General features: G+C 39.4%; 1 protein-coding gene across 4 annotated transcripts; it reads right to left on the reverse strand.

Annotated features, from left to right (window-relative positions):
- Positions 1–770: 770 nt before the first annotated feature.
- On the reverse strand, positions 771–21,418 carry elapor2b (endosome-lysosome associated apoptosis and autophagy regulator family member 2b). Of its 4 annotated transcripts, none has more exons than XM_073871735.1 (21): positions 21,155–21,418; positions 19,645–19,765; positions 18,159–18,348; positions 17,920–18,067; positions 17,731–17,824; positions 17,547–17,648; positions 17,293–17,442; positions 16,938–17,207; positions 16,615–16,743; positions 15,240–15,330; positions 15,040–15,142; positions 14,635–14,772; positions 14,268–14,531; positions 13,985–14,158; positions 13,341–13,530; positions 13,018–13,114; positions 4,537–4,638; positions 4,335–4,461; positions 4,076–4,254; positions 3,341–3,509; positions 771–1,456 (listed from the first exon to the last, which is right to left on the reverse strand). In XM_073871735.1, exons 1-21 carry the CDS (start codon positions 21,251–21,253, stop codon positions 1,388–1,390), a joined length of 3,006 nt encoding a protein of 1,001 aa, XP_073727836.1. In that variant the 5' UTR covers positions 21,254–21,418; the 3' UTR covers positions 771–1,387. The 4 variants fall into 4 exon arrangements, with proteins under 4 accessions (XP_073727836.1, XP_073727842.1, XP_073727846.1 ...); XM_073871741.1 differs by lacking the exon at positions 21,155–21,418 and adding an exon at positions 19,963–20,050; XM_073871745.1 differs by lacking the exon at positions 21,155–21,418 and adding an exon at positions 19,897–20,015.
- Positions 21,419–21,684: the final 266 nt, after the last annotated feature.

A 21,684-nucleotide genomic window follows, 5' to 3' on the forward strand; every position in this document is an offset into this window, starting at 1 on the left:
AAGATGTTCTAGTTCGTCTAGTTGTCCGATTTTTTCATGTATTGTGCACATATATAAAGGTGTTTTTTTTAGGTATTTAAAACTATTTGACAGAGTATTAACACTTAGGGGCGGTTTCCCGGACAGGGATTAGACTAGTCCTAGACTAAAATAAATTTAAGAGCTGTCCAAACTCAAAACAACTTGCACTGACATATCTTAAAATACATCAGTGCCCTTTGTTTTGCCTTAAAATGCACACAAATAATGATTTTAGTAAGGCATGTTTGTTAAAACTAATTATATTTCCCAATTAAACTCGGGTCTAGTCCTGGCTTATGCTAATCCCTGTTCGGGAAACCGCCCCTTAATGATATTTAAATGACAGTTTAATGTAATGTCAACCCATAAAGCTAGGTAGTTTCTTAAGTTTGATAATTATTCTGCAATGTCATGTTTATGACAAGTTATGAGGTATTGGTTTATGTCAAGTTGTTGTCATAAAGACATTTCAAACAATGTCATCTTTGCATTAAAAATGACATAATTGAACAAATGACACTTAATGACAGTTGTCATAAAATCTTCTTCATGTTCATGACAAATGTCATGATTATGAAGGTGTCATGTCAGTCCTATGAACACCCCTTCAAATAAAGTGTTACCAAGAAAGCCAATGTGTGTCTCTGTCTGTGTGTATGTGTGCACCCATTAAGAAATGTTCTAGTAAATTATGTTTAAAGCGCTTTGAAATTTTATTAAAGCACAAACAATATAGAACAGAACAGAAATATTTGAACATAACTTTATACAGCTCAAAATACACAATAGAAAATACAAATAAAAAACAGTACTGGCTCTTGTTCTCCTCTGAGGAGATGGGTAGGTCCTCTCTGTACATACATTAAAGAAGGGGCGGTCAAAACATTCCTATTTCTTTTAGATCATCTGTGATGTTTGACAATCTCAAGAGGAAACTAAGGTGTTGGTCAAGCTCTGTGATGGATAAAGCTCTCTGTTTCCCTCTGTTGGCTAAACACTTGATGAACTCCTTGTGTGAATGCTTGTGTTTTATGAACAAGCAGAACTTAAACCTGGAGGACTTCTGTCTCATGAACATACTCACCTACACAAACACACTTTTAGGCTCAATTTGCAATCGTTTATGGCAGTGCAAAACCATACACATCAAGACTCAAACATTGTGTGTTTGTGATATCCATGTTTTTGAATGGAGTCAAGTGGTTTTGGGTGAGTATACACTGTATGTATTTGAGAAAGGGGTGAATGCAAATATTAAGAATCTGAAAAAAGACATTGAAAGCTGTTGGTAGAAACCTAAACACTCCCTGGAACTTTATCTCTTTCTTTCTTGTACATGACTGATGAATCGGTTTTCTTTAGTCTGTTATCCCCAAACCCATCTCTCTGCCTTAGAAGACTTCAGCTGTACTGATTCACTGCTGTCCCCATCTGCCTGCAGTCAAACAAATAAGGTAAACAAAGCATTAATCACATAAAACCAAACAATACAACTGCAACACACTCTTTAAAAAGGCTAAAAGGTTTTCACCAAGTACCATGTTCGGTTCCTTAAAGAACCATTCATTTCCAACATTTTTATCTGAAGCACCTTTTATACTACAAAGAACCTTTTGTGAAACAGAAAGGTTCTTCTAATGTTAAAGGTTCTTTATGAAACCATACAGCCAAAAATGGTTCTTATATGGCATTGTGAGGCACCTGTGTACCAAGAGTAACACCCCATCCTAATAATATGTATTCTACAGGTGCTGGTCATATAATTGAAATATCAAGAAAAGTTGATTAATGCGGCGCGTGGCATGGAGTCAATCAGTCTGTGGCATTGCTCAGGTGTTATGAGAGCCCAGGTTGCTCTAATAGAGGCCTTCAGCTCTTCTGCATTGTTGGGTCTGGCATATCACATCTTCCTCTTCACAATACCCCATAGACTGTCTATGGGGTTAATGGTCAGGCGAGTTTGCGGGCCAATGAAGAACCGGGATACCATCGGCTTTAAACCAGGTACTGGTAACTTTGGCACTGTGTGCAGGTGCCAAATCCTGTTGGAAAATGAAATCTGCATCTCCATAAAGTTGGTCAGCAGCTAGGAACTTCCTTGTATACAGCTGCGTTGAACTTGGACTTTAAAAACACAGTGGACCAACACCAGCAGATGACATGGCACCCCAAACCATCACTGACTGTGGAAACTTTACACTGAACCTCAAGCAACATGGATTGTGTGCTTCTGCTCTCTTCCTCCAGACTCTGGGACCCTGATTTCCAAAGGAAATGCAAAATTTACTTTCATCAGAGAACATAACTTTGGACCACTCAGCAGCAGTCCAGTCCTTTTGGTCTTTAGCCCAGGCGAGACACTTCTGACACTGTCTGTTGTTCAAGAGTGGCTTGAAACAAGGAATGTGACAGCTGAATGTGCGTTGTGGTTCTTAAAGCACTGACTCCAGCTGCAGTCCACTCTTTGTGAATCTCCCCCACATTTTTGAATGGGTTTTGCTTGACAATCCTCTCCAGGGTGCGGTTATATGCCTATTGCTTCTACACTTTTTTCTACCACATCTTTTCATTCACTTCGCCTCTCTGCATTGTGAACAGTCAGACTCTTTTGCAATGACCTTTTGTGTCTTGCCTCATTGTGCAAGGTGTCAATGGTTGTCTTTTGGACAACTGTCAAGTCAGCAGTCTTCCACATGATTGTGTATCCTACATAACTAAACTGAGAGACCATTTAAAGGCCTTTGCGGGTGTTTTGTTTTTATTAGCTGATTAGAGTGTGGAACCATGTGTCTTCAATTTTAAACCTTTTCACAATTTTCTTATTTTCTGAGATACTGAATTTGGGATTTTCCTAAGTTGTCAGTTATAATCATCAAAATTAAAAGAAATAAACATTTATATATATATATATATATATATATATATGAATAGCTCAAAGTTACAAAACAGCAAGTTCATCAAATACTTTTTGCTTCAAATCCACTTAATCTCAGCCTCAGGCCATTCAGAAATACAGGTTTGCTGGCAGATTTCATTAATAATCTGAGAAAAAAAATGCTAATTTACATGAAAACATGAATCTGAGCTCTTCATGCACATTATAAATATTCTATATATTTCTATTTCACAAAAGGTTCTTTGTAGTGTAAAAATACAGATTTGTTATATAAAAAATCCCATAGATTTAAAAGATACTATGCTTCAAAGGCAATTTTGTTATATATGACCAAATGTTTCAAACATTACAAATTGTTGCATCGATGATTATGTTGGTTACATTAACAAAACATTACAAAGCGTTAAAAGTGCATTAACAGACCTTGCTCGCGATAGCTTTCAGCTTTCCCAGTAATGAAGGAGTATTTGAGTAAACTACATCGTCTTCGTTCTCCTCGCCCTCTCCCTCCGCCAGTGCACAGCTATCGGCCGCTGGCAGCTCACAGTCCTTATTGGCAGACATTACAAGTCTTGAGTATTTGTATTCAAGCCTGTTGAGAAAGGAAGGGATCAAAATTAAAAAAGTTGTCTAGCTTTTTGTGATAGAGGCAGCACATCGCTCAATATAATGGCTGTGGAGTCTTGGCTTACATTTAAAAAAAATTGGTTTCACAGACAAAGCTTAAAGCCAGGACTAGGCCTTTTTAGTTAAATTAAGCATCTTTTATAAACATGCTTTAGAAAAAGACGTTGCTTTTGTGTATCTTAAGATAAATCACTGGCATAATTTAAGATCTGTCAGTGAAAGTTAATAAAGTTTTAGTCTAGGACTAACCTTAAGCCTTGTCTGTTAAAGCGGGGGTTGCCTTTCAGTTTACTCTGGAATGCACATGCACATTAGCTAAACTAACCTAAGAAAAATAACTGTATTGGATCTATTGTATGGGTATGTAATCTTGACCATCAATTTCATCCTTTCCCTATAGGATTAGATAGGAGCAGTACTTGTAATACAGGAAATAGACAGGAACTAGCTGCCTTTGGGGGTAAAAAAAATTGCTGCCATGTGAAGTGAAATGCTTTAAGGGTCTTAACGTTATTAGTAACAGCTTGTTACCTCTTGTTCTTTTTCCAGAAATAGCATGTGAGAGAGATGAGGAGGACGGCAATGAAAGCTCCACCCCCAATTCCAGCCTTTATCCATAAGGTAACCACTTCACAATGGGCGGATGTCTTGTTCGGGAGTAGTACCCCTTTGGTGCAGAGTTTTGGTTCGCTCCACACATAGAGGGTGTCCTATTAAATAATCAAGCACCAGAAATTAAAAATCATTTGTAGTGGATTAATACATAAGTATTAGTGGAAAGAACAAGTACCTGCATTCCTCCTTTACACGCGCCTTCTATTGAGTGGTAGTCCGTCTCAGTGCAAAGTGGACAAGCGCTGGAGCTCTCCCAGAGGAAATGAAACTCGCAGCCATTACATGTACCTGCTGGGCACTTGCTAGAAATAAACATATGTCATCAAAATACATTTGTGATCATGTATGATGCTTAACGGCGGTGTAAATAAATATACCTTGGCACAGTAAGATCCCCACGGTCACTTTTTTCAGGGTTGCAGCGCAGATTTACGACTGTACTTCGACCATTCAAACAAGATGCTGTCGGCTGGGGCGAACTGATGGAACGAGAGAGATGTTAGAATCTGGCTTGCTGAATGAAAAGGCTTTACTGGCTGGTGAGTATACATATTAATTTACATTTATTGTTAAACCCAACTAAACGCTTTGTTTTTTATCATTACGTATTTTATAAAGATGAGTGCATCTCTTTATTCTTTAACAATTCTTTAACACGGTTAAAGGTGTGAGCTGGTGGTGGTGCACAAGAGACCTTGATTCAAGTCTGCCCCTGATGAGGGTGAAATGGGTGCGATGGTGGCCAGAACGGAATGAGCAACAGAAGAAGAGGAGTAGAGATGACTGGAAAGAAGTGAGAGGGGATGTGGGGTGAGGAGATCAAGAAGTATAGATGATTCAACAGAAAAAATATTTGAAGTATTTTGTATCTTTGGGTGCTAAATTGCCTTCCCTCAGTTTCAGGTCTTACTGTCTTGTTGGTACTGTAGTTTAGTCTATTTTTCTTCCTCACTTTTCAACCACCCTATTTCAGGGTACACATGTACCTGGCATTCTGATCACTGCATCATGCCTCTTATTTCACCACCCCAGGTTGTCTACTTTGAGAGTGCAACCTCTGAAAGACCTGAAACTGCAACACTTTGAGCAGCTATTTATTTGTGGTGTCTTTGTTTTAACACAAAGACACTTGAAAATGCAAGATCTGAACCAAGACTTTCCAGAAAGAAAGGCAAAAGCTGAGATCTGCATTGGTTTTTGGGAGGTAAAACTTCCCGAATCAACCAGCACATTTAAGAATGAAGAGGACCCCTGATACACTGAAGTTAAAGGGATCTGCTTTTTTGGGGGATCTTTGTTTTTGTTTGAGAAACTTTGAAAATATATAATTTGATCCAAGACTTTTAAGAACAAAGATGAGTTTAACCACTGACCAACTAAACTAAAGCTTCCACTTTGTTTGTTTTGTTTTTCACTTTCTAGAATTAGAACATTATTTAACACCTGAGCCACTGAAGTTTCACTGTTTGCAGTGGTTTATAGGTCTTTGTTTTCATCCTAATAAAGTTATTTTAACTTAAAAGCTTAAGACCTTTAAGAACTAAGGGCAAGCCAATGACCCACTGAAATAGCATGGCTTGTGTTTGAAAATAATCGCTGTTTTAATTAGATTAAAATTTTTGATTTAAAGCAACACTATGTATTTTTTCGACCTTTAAATAATGCCTCTAAAATTATTTCAGTGATAGAACAACTCTTAACTGGACGAATTCTACTGCTGCTGCAACCTGAGCAGCCTCCTAGCTGCTACAAGCACACTCTGAAAGTCGCGTGGTCGGGTAGAGCACACAGCCCCTCCCCTCCCCCTGCCTGCAGAAGAGTGTCTGATACCAGGCACTGTTGCGCTTTTCAACTACATGTGGGAGCCAGAAGTCAATCTTACATGAAAAATACATATGCTGAGTCCCAATTCGCATACTATCCGTCCTAAATAGTATTCAAAACTAGAATTAGTACGTCCCAAATTGTAGTATGTTGAAATGAGTATCCTAAAGATACCCGGATGGTCAACTATTTCCGGTTAGAATTCGAAGTGCAGATCAATGCACACCCTAACGGCTAATATTGCCCACAACCCATTTACCCATCCACAAGGAGCTTAACCACACTGACCCTTGTGTATTTGTAGGCTGTACAAATGTTAACTTTATTAGTGTAAGGTTTTGTTCTGTGTTTTCTTGTATTCTGTGTATTTTTGTATTATGGACTTTTATTTTGACATCCTCTTCTGTTCTGGCTTTTATTTTGAAATACATCCTGCCATGTTTCATTTCACACTTCCTGTCTGTTTGTATAAAGCCACTTCCTGTACTCCAGTTCAATGCTGATTATTACATCGCCACATCCTGTCTGTTATCTGACTCTGTTATCTGTATCTGTTAATCTGTTTTGGTATCTGTATCTAGTGGTGGGCAGAGCGAGGCTTCGTGAAACACTGAAACAGTTGAATCAATTGTGCCGTATGTTTCGAGGCTTCGAAACATCAATCCGAAACCGCCTCCACAGTGACACCTAGCGGTCGTTTGCATGTCTTTACATAAAGCAGCCTTGACAAGATTTTAGATGAGCGCTGACAAATTGTATCCCACATGTTGTTTGATCGACACAAAAGTGATAGGATGGGAGAGTGGATAGTGCTGTCGACTCTCATGCGTAGATCATAGGATCGAACCCGTGAAATGCATGTGTTTCGTCATCATAATAAAATGCTTTTTGTTGTTGTTTTAACATCTGTTTGACAACTACATGAGCTTTTAGGCTCACAATTGTCGATAACTATAGGCTATTCGGGTCTGTTTAATAAAAAAAATGGAATAGAGATATACCAAATAAATAATAAGAGATTCATAAAATATATCAAGCCATAATATGCCACATTGTTTACATATAAAGATATTTATTCAAATATATAAATTGTTCTGTGTTGATAAACTCAACCAGCTTCTTTTTTACATGTAATTTCTCCAGCCTTTGAAAATATTCTCACACAAGGGACACTTTTGCTGGCATGCATTTTTTGTAAGTGTTACATACATATGAGGAAAAATGACTTTTCAGTAAATTATAGTATTTGATCTTGCCAAAAACGCATCTATGAGGTATTGTCAGATTTTTTTCCTACCCTGTCAGTTTAAGATTCGACGCAGATTCGACAGGTACGCCACCTTTCGAAATACTTGTGAAATGCACCACTTGGTGTTTCGAATCACTTCATCACGTGACATGGGTGTTTCGAATCACATTTCGGAGCAGTGTTTCGAAACATTTACGCTTCGGGATCTCGACACAGTGTCGAAACGTCAGTTTCGCGAGAGCCATCCCTATCTGTATCTGTTCCTGTTTTGACCTGTGCCTGTTATTTGGATATTGCCTGTTTGCCGCCTGCCCTGATATATTTTGCCTGTCTTTGGATTTACGATTTGGATTTACCTTTGGATTTGTTTGCTGGCCCTTATTGGGATTTTACAATAAAACACCTTTTGCATATGGATTCTCATCTCACTCGCTTTCATTAAAGCAACCCCGTTACAGAATAATCAGCCATAACCCGGATCCAGCAAAGGTTAGTACTTCCCACCAGCACCATGACTCCAGCAGATCAACTTGTTTGTCTCCGCCAGAACCACCGCTCCATTGAGGAATTTGTTGAGGATTTCTGTGAACTATCATGTCAGGTAAACTTCCAGGATTCATTTCTAAAGGACATATTTTACTGTGGATTAGATCGAGACATTGCCCGTACTATGCCACTCCATACACCACACTGGACCATAGAACAGTACATTGACCATGCTCTGTGTTTGTGTGGCTCTCCCTTCACTGTGGGTGTTGTGGATAACAAACCAGAGGCTATTCACAACACGCCAACCCATATCATGCCTGTTCTGTCTGATTCTAATAAATCTTTGTCTGTTCCTAAAATGGCCGCCACCATGCCTGTTCCTAAAATGGCCGCCACCATGACTGATGATAAAATGGCTGCCATCCTGCCTGTCCCTAAAATGGCCGCCATCCTGCCTGTCTCTGCACCTGCACCTGTTTACGTGCGAGCAACAACCATTCCTGCACCTGAGCTTCAGAGGGCCATCGTCACCACCACACCTGCACTTATGAGGGCTGTCGTTCACCCTGCACCTGCCGTCAAGATGGCCGTCTTGCCTGAACCGACTACCACAGAGGTATGTCTCATTGACTCTGAACTTACTGAATTTGCCATAGCCCTGTGGTGCGTTTTGTCTGCCTTCTGCTCTGTTGTTCCCGAGGTTCCTCAAAGCCCTGAATCTGAACCATCCGATTCATCTGTCCCGTCTAACTCATCTGATCTGCCCGTCTCATCTGATCTGCCCGTCTCATCTGATCTGCCCGTCTCATCTGATCTGCCGGTCTCATCTGATCTGCCCGACTCATCTGATCTGCCCGACTCATCTGATCTGCTCGACTCATCTGATCTGCCCGACTCATCTGATCTGCCCGACTCATCTGATCTGCTCGACTCATCTGATCTGCTTGACTCATCTGATCTGCCCGACTCATCTGATCTGCTCGACTCGCCTGATCTGCTCGATTCGCCTGATTCGCCTGATCTGCCTGATTCACCTAATCCGCCCGACTCCTCTGATTCTTCTGATTCATCTGATTCGTCTGTCCTGCCTGATTCACCTGTCCCATCTGATTCGTCTGTCTCACCTGATTCACATGATTCGTCTGGCTCACCTGGCTCCCCTGTCTTATCTGACTCACCTGGCTCATCTGATTCACCTGGCTCACTTGATTCGTCTGGTGCACCATCTGAAATATCCACACCTTGGACAGTGGAAGCTTTCCCAAGTTTTTTTTTTGGGGGGGGGGGGTAGTACCCGGACACAGGGAGGAGGCAGAAGATACCAAGGCGGAGGCCGAAGTGTGCTCGGACCCTTCCTCTCCTTGTGTTCCAGGTCCAAGCCTGCCCCATGACCCAGATCCAAGCCTGCCCCATGACCCAGGTCCAAGCCTGCCCCATGACCCAGGTCCTATCCTGCCCCAGGACGCATTGCCAAGGCTGCCCCGTGACCCGGGTCCTAGCCTGCCCCCTGACCCAGGTCCTAGGCTGCCCCATGACCCAGGGCCTAGCCGGCCCCATGAGCCAGGTCCTAGCCTGCCCCATGACCCAGGTCCTAGCCTGCCCCATGACCCAGGTCCTAGCCTGCCCCATGACCCAGGTCCTAGCCTGCCCCATGACCCAGGTCCTAGCCTGCCCCATGACCCAGGTCCTAGCCTGCCCCATGACCCAGGTCCTAGCCTGCCCCATGACCCAGGCCCGCATCAGCCCCATGACCCAGTCCCGCATCTGGCCCATGTTCCTGGACCATCCTGGCCATATGACCCAGGACCTCTCCTGAACTGCCCTGCCTTCGCCAAGAGGTCCTGGCCCGCCCGCCCACCCTCTATTGGACTTTATTATGTGTATGTTGGGCTCCGGGAGTCGCCCTTTAGGGGGTTCTGTAAGGTTTTGTTCTGTGTTTTCTTGTATTCTGTGTATTTTTGTATTTTGGACTTTTATTTTGACATCCTCTTCTGTTCTGGCTTTTATTTTGAAATACATCCTGCCATGTTTCACTTCACACTTCCTGTCTGTTTGTATAAAGCCACTTCCTGTACTCCAGTTCAATGCTGATTATTACATCGCCACATCCTGTCTGTTATCTGAATCTGTTATCTGTATCTGTTAATCTGTTTTGGTATCTGTATCTGTTCCTGTTTTGACCTGTGCCTGTTATTTGGATATTGCCTGTTTGCCGCCTGCCCTGATATATTTTGCCTGTCTTTGGATTTACGATTTGGATTTACCTTTGGATTTGTTTGCTGGCCCTTTATGGGATTTTACAATTAAACACCTTTTGCATATGGATTCTCATCTCACTCGCTTTCATTAAAGCAACCCCGTTACAATTAGTCCAACGAAAGAAACATGGTTACTACACTTTTACTATAGTAAAAGCATGGTTCATTTTCATCTGGGTATTTTTGAGTTATATACATAAGTATAAAATTAAGTATAAAATACGTTAAACAATAGTTATACTATAAACTTGAAATATTTTGACTTTAAAATAAGTAGCTTTCGTTACACACATCACATGAACGTCAGAACCGCCCGCCTCCCAAACAACCTGCGTTTGGTTTTAATGACGCTCTGCTTCACTCCTCAACTTGGTAGAACACATTGTAAAATGTATTGTGAAAAAAAACGATGAGGAAAAAAAGATGGGAATAGTAAATAAAATTATATTGGACATGAATGAATGAAATATTGTTAACAGTCGTGGTGTGCGTAACTAAGCAACCACGTTTTCGTTCACGTTGCATGACGTCATCGAAGTATGTCCCAGAACGTGCATCCTCTTTTGCTACACACTCAAAAGTATGTACATTTTCCTCACAAAAACAGTACATACTTTTAGGTCGTTGTTTAAGTAGGCGAATTGGGACTCAGTAATAGTGTTGCATTAAACACTATTTTCAAGAATGAAAACACAACCCCTACGTTACCAGCTTGCAGTGTTTAGTCAATTAGACTGGCAGTGTTGGGTTGTGTTTTTAGGTTGTTCTTTCTTTTATGTGATTATTCCTAAACCAATCCCTATGTGTCAATCCCTAAGCCACTGAACTTGCAGTTCTTTGCAGTATACTGTACAGTGGTGTGAAAAAGTGTTGGCCCACCTCCAGATTTCTTATGTTTTTGCATATTTGTCACATGTTTCAGATCATGAAACAAATTTAAATATTAGTTGAATACGACATGCAGTTTTTAAATAAGGGTTTTTATTGTGAAGGAAAAACAAAATCCAAACCCACATGGCCCTGTGTGGAAAAAGATTTTGCACCCTAAACCTAATAACTGGTTTGGCCACCCTTAGCAGCAACAACTGCAAGTGTTCAAGTGTTTGCGATAACTTGCAATGAGTCTATTACAGGGCTGGGGAGGAATTTTGGCCCATTCATCTTTGCAGAATTGTTGTAATTCAGCCACATTGGAGGGTTTTTGAGCATGAACCGGTCAATAGGATTGAGGTCAGGACGTTGACTAGGCCACTCCAAAGTCTTCATTTTGTTTTTCTTTAGCCATTCAGAGGTGGACTTGCTGGTGTGTTTTGGATCATTGTCCTGCTGCAGAACCCAAGTTCACTTCAGCTTGAGGTCACAAACAGATGACTGGATATTCTCCTTCAGGATTTTTTGGTAGATAGCAGAATTCATGGTTCATCACAGCAAGTCTTCCAGGTCCTGAAGCAGAAAACAGCCCCAGACCATCACACTACCACCACCATTTTTTTTACGGTTGGTATGATGTTCTGTAATGCTGTGTTACTTTTACACCAGACGTCATGGGACACACACCTTCCAAAAAGTTTAAGTTTGTCTTGTCAGTCCACAGTATTTTTCCAAGAGTCTTGGGGATCATCAAGATGTTTTCTTGCAAAACTGAGCCAAGCCTTTATGGGTTTTTTTGCTCGGCAGCGGTTTTCGTCTTGGAACTCTGCCATGCAGGCCATTTTTGCCCAGTCTCTTTCTTATACTGAAGTCCCAATGTTTTAGGAATGGCTTTAAAACCTTTTCCAGACTGATAGATCTCAAATACTTTCTCATTTGTTTCTGAATATCTTTGGATCTCTGCATGATGAGGCTTTTGAGGATCTTTTGCTCTACTTCACTTCTTCTTTCTTTTTTACCGGCGGTTGGCAACCAGCTTAATGGAGCATTACCCCCCCTCTGTTCCGGAATATGGACCTGATAATACTCTCTACTTTTAAAAAACTATTTAAATAAACACTTCTTTCCCCTATAACTATCTCAAATCCTATTATATAGCCCTGTCTCCTTCAGAAAAGTCATCAGTATCCTAAACTGTGCCCTATCATTATCACCCAGTAAACTTTTTAAAGTGAACTCCTGTTCTCCTATCTCCCTAAAGTCACTACTCCTTTTGTCTCTTTGTTCTAGATATCTCTGACACTCTAATAATACATGTTCTACTGATTCCTCCACTTATTCTTCACACAATCCTGTTTGATGTTTGCCTATCATCTTAAGAGTTTTATTTAACATACAATGACCCAACCTTAATCTTTTTATCACTATTTCCTCTCTTCGGTTACCACCTACCAACCTATTTCCTTTGACACTATTCTGAATTTGATATAACTGTCTCCCTCTCTCCTCTCTATCCCACCTTACCTGCCACATTTGATTTATTTTCTCCCATACTATGCTTTTAACCTCTGATTTGCTAAGGCTAATTTGCAATTCTATAGTATCTTTCAATAATGCCCTTTTTGCTAGTTTATCTGCCCTCTCATTTCCCCTGATCCCCACATGTGCTGGAACCCACATAAACTTGACCTGACTGCCCTTACTGACTATATTTGTGCTTAGCTGCAATACATCATACAGAATATCTTGTCTACTTTTTGATAGAAACGATCCTAAACTTCCAAAACTGAAGACGAGTCCGAGCATATCAACGCCTTTACCTGTCCCTTCTTCTCCAACCACCGCAATGCTTCCAATATTGGCAACATTTCTACAGTGTAAACCCCTAACTTGTCTGATGTTCTTCTACTAATTTCAATTTGTTTGCTGGTATTGCTACTCCAAATCCTGTAACTTCTGTCTCAGGATCCTTTGCCCCATCTGTATAGATCTGAATAAAATTACCATATTCTTCTCCTACTCGATTCTTAACTCTACTTCACTTTCTCAGGCAGGTTCTATTTAAGTGATTTTTTGATTGTGTACAGGTGTGGCAGTAATCAGGCCTGGGTGTGGCTAGAGAAATTGAACTCAGGTGTGATAAATCAAGAAAACCTTTCATCATTTACCGAAAGAAGAACTTGATATCTGGAACTTTCCGTGAAGACTCTGGAAACAGGTCTGGACTAACATAAACTCCATCCAGCATGTTTTCAACAGACGCTCCTGAGAGAACAAAACATTGATGTAAATAACATTAAGACTCAGTGATACAGTGAGTGCCCTACAACAATTAGACCTACTATTATAAAAAGGTAACGATGTCATTAACATTGATCTCTAGTTTAGTTAAGGAAAAGCTGTTAATAGAGGCAAATCTATCCATACATCACAGGTACATCAGATTACATTAAATGGATCAAGTATGCAGTTATAGACCACACAAGCTCACCGAGGAAAGTATCAGCCAGGCTTATAGACTGAGAGGACAGGGCTGTTCTGAAGCCCCGCCCATCTGCAGGGATGATAGTTGATTGACACACAAAAGTCTCTACAAAATTGGTGAGGTCAGCCGATTCATTTTGCAGGTCTTTATTAGACAGATCTGTAACATTGTCAGTGCACACAGCCACCTTCCTCCCCTGTGATTAAAGAAGATTAGTCATCATTTATATCAAGTACATTTCAACAAGTCACACTTTTGCTGCATTTGCCTGAAATTAACACATTTACTAGTTCTTATATGGTGAATGGATAACACATGACTCAGACAGTGTAAAAATGTCAGAATCAAGTCAAGAACAAAAAGTCCAACCCATTTAGAGAGAATGATGTAGTGTATCATAAAGCACTGTGTAGAAGATCAAACAGCTCACAAACTGTGGCTTTGCTGGACTGTGCCATATAAAAATGCTATTGGTTCTGAGGGTCTTCTTAATACTGACTTTCTGTTTCTGTTGAAATTATGTCACCACATCAAATAAAGCTGCGGGTTCCAAGGCACAGCTTTTATTTCTTTCTGTGTGTTGTGGAAACCCCACATGAAAAAGCATCACACACAAACAATTTGCATGCAGAAGAGAGTGACGTGAGTACCTCTGTCCCACACAAACTGATGTTAAATTCGTGGTAGTATTTGGTTCCTTTGGAAGTGAAGCTGGGCCCATTCATGATTGACCCCACTGAGCTTAGGGCACGGAGGTCATAGGTATAAGTTCGGTTATGTTCCACGTGTGAGAAACTGCAGTCGTTAAAACACACCGAGTGTTCCTACATGAATAATACGTGCAATGCAAATTACACACACACACACAGTCATGTACTTTCTGTATTTGTAAAACCATGAATCTTATAGCAAACACAAATGATTTTTTGGTACCTTGTTGCTCTTGCTGCCCGGACCACAGGGCTGACAGGCTTCACGCCCGTAGATGTGATGTCCAGAAAGGAAGGTGTTGGGCGGGCATTCCTGGCACTGGTTTGTGTCTTTGTTGATGAAATGTCCGGCAGGACAGGGGACGCAGGACGAGCCGTCCTGTTGACTCAGCATAGCGCAGGCGTGGCAACCAGACGCAGAGCCATCCATAGCATTTGTCACCGTGATCGAATAGATTTTTGCTATGTCGTTCACACGCTGACGTGCCTGAGAAATAATGGCAATGAGAGAGTTGTGTTTTCCACACAACAAAAGTGTACCTCAGATTCATTTTAAAGAGTCTGCAGGATGTATACTGCAGAATACTTACATCTATGGCTTTGTTAGTACGTTGGAAAGCCCATGTGTAGGACACAGATGCGTTTTTGGTCATGATGTGAGTATATGCCTGTCTGACTTTACTTCCAACCCACGATTCCACAACATTCGTGCTTTTCCTATTTACATCCTGCACAAAACAGATTTATTTCACCTTATTTATCTGAATAAGCAATGGACATACTGCCCTTACACCATTGCAACCCATTTTTTCATTACCTGTACTGTACCATTACCAATAGATCACAAGTTGACTTTTAATATATGTCTATTATCATTTTAAATCCACCATACTATTTCTAGCTTATGAATGTCTTAAGTGTCAAGGGGTTCCTGTATATATCACACATTTATAAATATATTTATAAATGTGAGTGGTTTATGAATTATGTCTTACTATCATAAAATAGAGTTCACAGTCTGCGCTGCAGATGGTCTCAAAAATAAAAGTGATTCGACCAAACTCTGTTGCTGATGCGTCGTCTACAGACGTAGGAAGTCTGGAAACAAAATTTCAAGAGAACGTTTTTCAAGAGAAAGTTTTTATACACAACACAACCTTTACTTTTTGGTAAAAATTTGGTTTTAGTGACTCACTTGAATCCAGGCACTCGTAGGTTTAAGATGAGGTAATCATTATCTGAACCTCCCACTCCACTGCGGATGTGATCGCCAGCCACTTCCCAACCTACACAAACAAGCATATACTTCATGATTTTTAGTGTAGTATGTATGGACTGTACGCTTGTGCGTTCTTCAAAATGGCATTTTTCTAGTTCTTGCATTATTAATATACATGCAGTTTTTATGATCTAATATTCATTATACGGCTAGAATTTTTGTAGCTACTTCATTAAATATTCATTTGTCCCACAGCAGGAAAAATAACATCTACATTACTGTTCGAAAGTTTAAAACACTTCACAAAATGTATGCTTCGATTTTTGCAATTGTGTCAGCAAATTTATTTTAATTATTTGAAAACAAAAAAATCATTGAAAAAATGGGTAACACTTTACAATAAGGTTGTATTAGTAAACATTAGTAAATGCATTAGCTAACATCAACAAACAATAAACAATATAGTTTATCAGCATTTATACCACGGGGCTGTTGAAGGCCTGATTGTGATTGGCTGAGAAATATTTCATGGGTGTTGATTATTTTTCAATAACCGCACACCTAACCTTTAAAATGTCTTAAAAAATAGGGACCAGAGCAATATTTTTGCTAAACGTGGTATAAGCAGAATAATTGACTCTGGTTCTTTGAATTATTTGAAAATAATGCACACCCGCTTCGCGTTGTGCCACATTACCACCTTTGGTGTGCATTATTTTCTTATAATTCAACGGCCCGTCATCAATTATTCCTTAAATATTAATTCTTGTTAAAGTTAGTTAATGTCAATACAGTTATTAATGTTAGTCCATGGTACATTAAAGGGATAGTTCACCCAAAAATTCTGTCATTTTCTCATCCTCATGTTGATCTAAACCTGTATGAATTTCTTTTTTTCTAATGAACACAAAAGAAGATATTTTAATAAATGATGGAAAGCACTAAGCTGATTGTAACCATTAACTTCCATAGTAGAAAAACAAATATTATGGAAGTATTGTGATAAATGATGAAGAAGATATTTTGATAAATGATGGTAAGCGCAGACAGTACCCATTGCATTTCATCGTATTTGTTTTTCCTACTATGAAAGTCAATGGTTACAATGCTGTGTGCCATCATTTATCAAAATATCTTCTTTTGTGTTCATAAAAAAAAGAAATTCATACTGGAACATGAACTAAGATTAATACATGATGTAGAAGTATTGTTCATTGATAGTTCATGTTAGCCAATGCATTAACTAATTGTTAACAAATACAGCCTTATTGTAAAAATGTTTAAAAACGGATACCTTGGAAAAAGTTTTGGCCATGTGCATGATTCATCCCTGACTTTCTATGGCTCTTACCATTCATCTCATCACATTTGGAGTTGCCCACATTAAAACAGGAAGTTTTCATATTCCTCGGCAGTATGTTCCACCACTTGTACTCGTATCCCAGAGAAGGTTCAGTTCCTCCAGGGCATCTTTGACATTCTGCATGAAAGAAACATCTCGATTATACATACTCTAGATATTTACATTTTGACATTTTATCCAAAACAACTCATAGTGCATTCAGGCTATATACATTTTAAATCACTACATCAGCCTGTGTGTTTTCTGGGAATGAACCAATTAGGCTACAGGAACATTTCATGGTGTGTATGTATCTCCAGATGTGTATATACCTGTGGTGCCATCTGAATAGGTCCCTTGTGGGCAAGGCAGACAGGTGGAAGTGTTGTGCATGTAAAAGCCTGGATTACAGGGTGGACAATCCTCTTTTTCTCCAGTTGGGGGCAGTGTAACAGCACCGGTCACATTCTCCACGCACACCTGTGGCTCCACCCATCTGTATAAAATCTGAGTCTTGCCATCTCTGTCGCAGGGTGTGTGGATTTGAAAATAGTCTTTCTCTGAACAAGGTGGTTTCTCTTTGCACTCCGACCAGCCCTCCTCTACAAAACAGACACATAAAGAAGTCCTGTACTGTGTCTAAGATTAAATGTGTTTGCACGTGTGTGCATATTTGTGCGTTCATACGGGAATACTGTGTCTCCAAGCATGGTGTACAAGAGCTGGCTCCTTTTCCAGAATACGTATTCCTTGGACAGAGATCACAGGAGGAAGAACCTGGAGTTTTACTGTACGTGCCTGGTCTACACGGAAAACACTCTGATGTATACGCCACACCTGCTTTCAAAGGACACAGCCCAAAAAAAAAAAAAAAAACATAAAAATAACACAATGCAGATTGTGAATGGTGAAGTAGACATTATTTCCACAACAGTTCACACCTTCAATCTGAATGTTCTTCAAGAGGACTGGCTTCACAGGTTTCCCACCCAAAAGCATTCCTGTGGTTCTCCAATACAAGATGTTTGTTCCTGACTTTAGATTGACTGTTGCATACATAGTGCAGGTCAGTGTATTTATGTCATTGTAAAAATTGTTATACAAGACTAAAAGTTGAAAGATGACTGACTGTGTGGGTTCCCCATTCTCCATTTGTGGTGAGCTTGATCCATTTCTCACTACCAGCCTGGTCCATCTCTTGGCATTGATCGTTCTGGATCTGGATCAACAGTAAAACACATTATTTTAAAATTTGTGGTCTTTGATATTTTCACATACATTGCCCCTGAAGAAAGGTGTGAAACGAAGACATACAAAGAACTCAAAGAAGACGTTGCTGTCGACGTATTGATAGTCAAAAGAGACGGAGCCCTGTTTCATGAGGTGCACCGCGTATACCAGAGACACTGTGCAGTCATCACGATTGGACTCCAAGTGAGTTCCCTGAGCTGTCCATGAAGAACTGATAAACAAACACAGACATGTTGACACGTTGCAAAAGCTTAAAGGTAACAATGACTACACAAGTATACAGTCATGAACTGGCCACTGACTTGTTGCAGGTCATAGTGTCGTCCCCTGAACCTCCTGAGTCCATGTACGTGGCCAGGCTGGTGAATCCGGCAGGGATTGAATCCCATTGGTCGAAACGCACGCCACTTCCCAACGAATAGGAGCCGGCCGCACATGCTGTACACTGCTGGGATGACATCTCTAAAAACTCCCCAGCTTCACAAGAAAAAGCTAAAAAAAAAAACAGGCAATATAGACTGGGTTATGAGACATATTTTGTTACAGAGACAATATGTGACCTTTTCTGTGAAATCTCATAAACTAAGTAGGAGATTAGGAGCCTCAAAGTAGTTATAACCATAAAAATGACAAAAATAAGTATTGTGTATTGTGCTGTAAATTATACAGTAAGACATACAGTACTCAAATTTTTATGTACAATACTGAAATGAATGATTTTATCGACATTATGTTTTGTTTTATTTTTCCACATGTGGACATTGGTTTTGGCTTGGCCTTAGTCAATATTAAAGAAATCAAGGTTATATTTTAAGAGAATGTTCTGTACACAATATTTAGGATGCTTTTATGTAAGATAACAGTAAATCACAGGTTTACAGATGGGGTCGCAAGCTACACTGTAAAAACTTCTTTGCTGCATCAAATTTTTTGGTTGAATCAACTCAGATTTACAAGTACTGTTGTTTATCGTGACAAGAAATGAGTTGCTACAACTTAGAAAATGAAGTTATAACAACTCATCTCTAGTCAAATAATAGATAAATAATAGTAATAGTAATGTTTAAGTGCTATAATTGGGTTCCCAGTGCTTCTATCAACCTAGAAAATGTGAAAAAGATTAACTCAGTAACTTAGTTTTGGTAAACCATTCTTTCCAAGCATGTGAAAAAATAGCTCATTGAAATTTGGCTCCCCTTGTGATGTCAGAAGGGGATCATTTTGTAATAAAACCGCCCACTTAATCCGCACCATTCAACGGCACTGCCATTTATTGCAGAGAGAAAGATAGAGAAAAAAATTATTGATAGCACATTTGAGTTTCATTTTCAACAAACCACCATCATTGTGATCAGTGTTTGCATTTCATCAGCTCACTTGCATTTTAAAGGACACACCCAAAACGGCACATTTTTGCTTGCACCTACTAAGTGGCAATTTTAACATGCTATAATAAATTATCTGTGGGGTATTTTGAGCTAAAACGTCACATATGTACTCTGGGGACACCAAATATTTATTTTACATCTTAAAAATGTCTTGTGAAATGTCCTTTTAGGCAGCAAAGACTTTTTTTACAGTGTATACACTGTATACAAACAGACAAAATGTATATAGAACATATACAGACTATATAAAACAAATATGATTAAGAATTATATAAGGGTTAATTCAACTAAAATGACCCAGAAAGTATGAATTTCACCACATAAGATACAAAGTATCATATCTAATGTGATATATGCACATTTAGGACATGTACAGTATATGTGGATATTGTGCTCTTACTGCAGTCTGTGCCTCTGACCGGCTCTGGTAGGCCCGTACAGCTGCCCTGTCTGTGAGGAATGGCTACCCTCCATCTGGACCCTGTGCTGTCACATTCTGTGTACTCAAAGTAATAGTCTGTCTGAAACACATACACACATCCACAGATTCAGAGGTCGTCATTTACCACAATCACATATTTAAATACACATAATGTAAATGTTGTCTGCAATGCATTTCCACATTTCATGCTCTTGGTTGTGTTGAGTATACCCTTTTGGAAGTCATAGTATTGTTGATTCACTAAGGTTTGAGTTAATAGCGTACTTGATAGTTTACCCCTTTTGTCTGGCACATCGAGCAGATATAGATAACGTGTGTGTGTACAAAGGAAAGAAGAGGGAGGGCAATCTATCTGCCTTCTGTCCCCGGACAGTAACCAGGGAAACGGCCAGAGGGCCTGTGACTGTTGTCATGACGATCACCTATTGCTTGAGTGTGGATGGTAATGAGTTAGAGCCTGATATAGACTGATAACAACCTGAAATGATGAAGCCAACAAATACTTCCTGTGTGTGTCTTTGATGATGGATTTGTTATGCTAATCAGCCTGTGAGCTTGTGTATACAGTGATTGTTCTGCCACAGACACAAAAGCCATAATACACACACTTGTGTTAAGACACGCAAGTAAAAGTTAAGTGTAGTCTTAATAAACACAGTCTCTACCACTTAATTCCTCAGATTAAGACATGCATTTACATTTGCAATATTCAATTTATAGTGTAAATTTGTGTGTAATATAGTTACTTTTTACAATGAGTTCATGCATGTGGATCCCGGAGGTGAAAGTTGCCTGGAAATGCTTGGTTACAGCACACACAATTAACATTAATGGTGCACCTGCACCTGTCACTGCTGCTATATCCTCCCCCAGCGTGCTTTAATGTGTGCATGCTTTTGTGTTTTTCAGTGCAAACAAATAATGTAATGACATAAGAACACATGCCTCTCATATCCTTACCAAATCAATGGGGTGACATCTAAATTACATTAATCTTTTCTACTTTATATTTTAACATTTTTTATTAAAAATTATGAAACATTTTAACAACAGCAACCTAATGACAAAGATTTGTTTTACTAGATTTAAGCCAACTGTGACATTAATCGAGCCGTCACTTGATTGGACGGCCGTGCGCCGCATCATCATATTATGGGTCTCGTGTCTTACCATTTTAATATAATAACAAGATGTTCTGTTTGCTTATTTATTCATTGCAATTTGTATATATGGATATACATATACCAGAAAATCATTCTTTATTATACAATTAGGCTAATAATAACAACAATATGTATTCTGAACGTAGGCTATTCAAGATTTAACATATTACCCTTGTATCGTTCATCGCAGAAAGAATTTTAAACGCATAAATAAAATTAAAAAGAAATAATAAATCAGCCTCGGTCAAGGTTTCTTAATAATATTTAAAATATATATTAAAGAAAGGTGACATGTTGTCGTTTACCTCTTTACATTGTGGCAGGTTGCCTGATGCTCGTGCGCAGAGTAAGAGCGTTACAAAGCTCACGACAAAACATGATGTCCAAAGCATCATCCTCTTCATCTCATCAAGGCAGGTATTAAAAGGTCCCGAGTATCCGAATAAACACAGCGAGGTTTCACAAAGCCTATGTCTAAACTATAGTGTTAATGCGAGCACGCTGAGGTCTGTTCTCTCAGCGGTAATCTGCTACTGTAGTACCGCTTATGGTGCTTTGATTGACAAGGAGCCTCTCTGACGTCACGCGTGTTTTGTCTTCCAGTATGAATGCACACAGTATCTTTAAGTTAGAAATCCTTATTGTAAGCCAAAGCTATACTTTCTATTGATGAAACAATTAAAACACACATTCTGTTAAATAAGATAAACAAACCAGTATTTTTTCTTCTACAGTTATATTATATTATAAAACTTTTATTTCTATATTACTTTTCTATATATTATACATTTTCAAACTCTACATTTAAGCGTCTATGTGTAGCATTTAAAGTATG

The sequence above is a fragment of the Misgurnus anguillicaudatus genome, chromosome 1, assembly GCF_027580225.2.
Source record: "Misgurnus anguillicaudatus chromosome 1, ASM2758022v2, whole genome shotgun sequence".
In the NCBI taxonomy this organism is placed as follows: Eukaryota; Metazoa; Chordata; class Actinopteri; order Cypriniformes; family Cobitidae; genus Misgurnus; species Misgurnus anguillicaudatus.

Excerpts from the sequence above, each read along its gene's own strand:
- elapor2b (XM_073871735.1), bottom strand. The coding sequence starts at position 21,253 with ATGAAGAGGATGATGCTTTGGACATCATGTTTTGTCGTGAGCTTTGTA. Across the intron at positions 17,208-17,292 it reads CTTGGAGACACAGTATTCCC|AGGAGGGCTGGTCGGAGTGC; the intron begins GTATGAACGCAC and ends TCTGTTTTGTAG. Across the intron at positions 4,462-4,536 it reads GGGGATCTTACTGTGCCAAG|CAAGTGCCCAGCAGGTACAT; the intron begins GTATATTTATTT and ends GTTTATTTCTAG.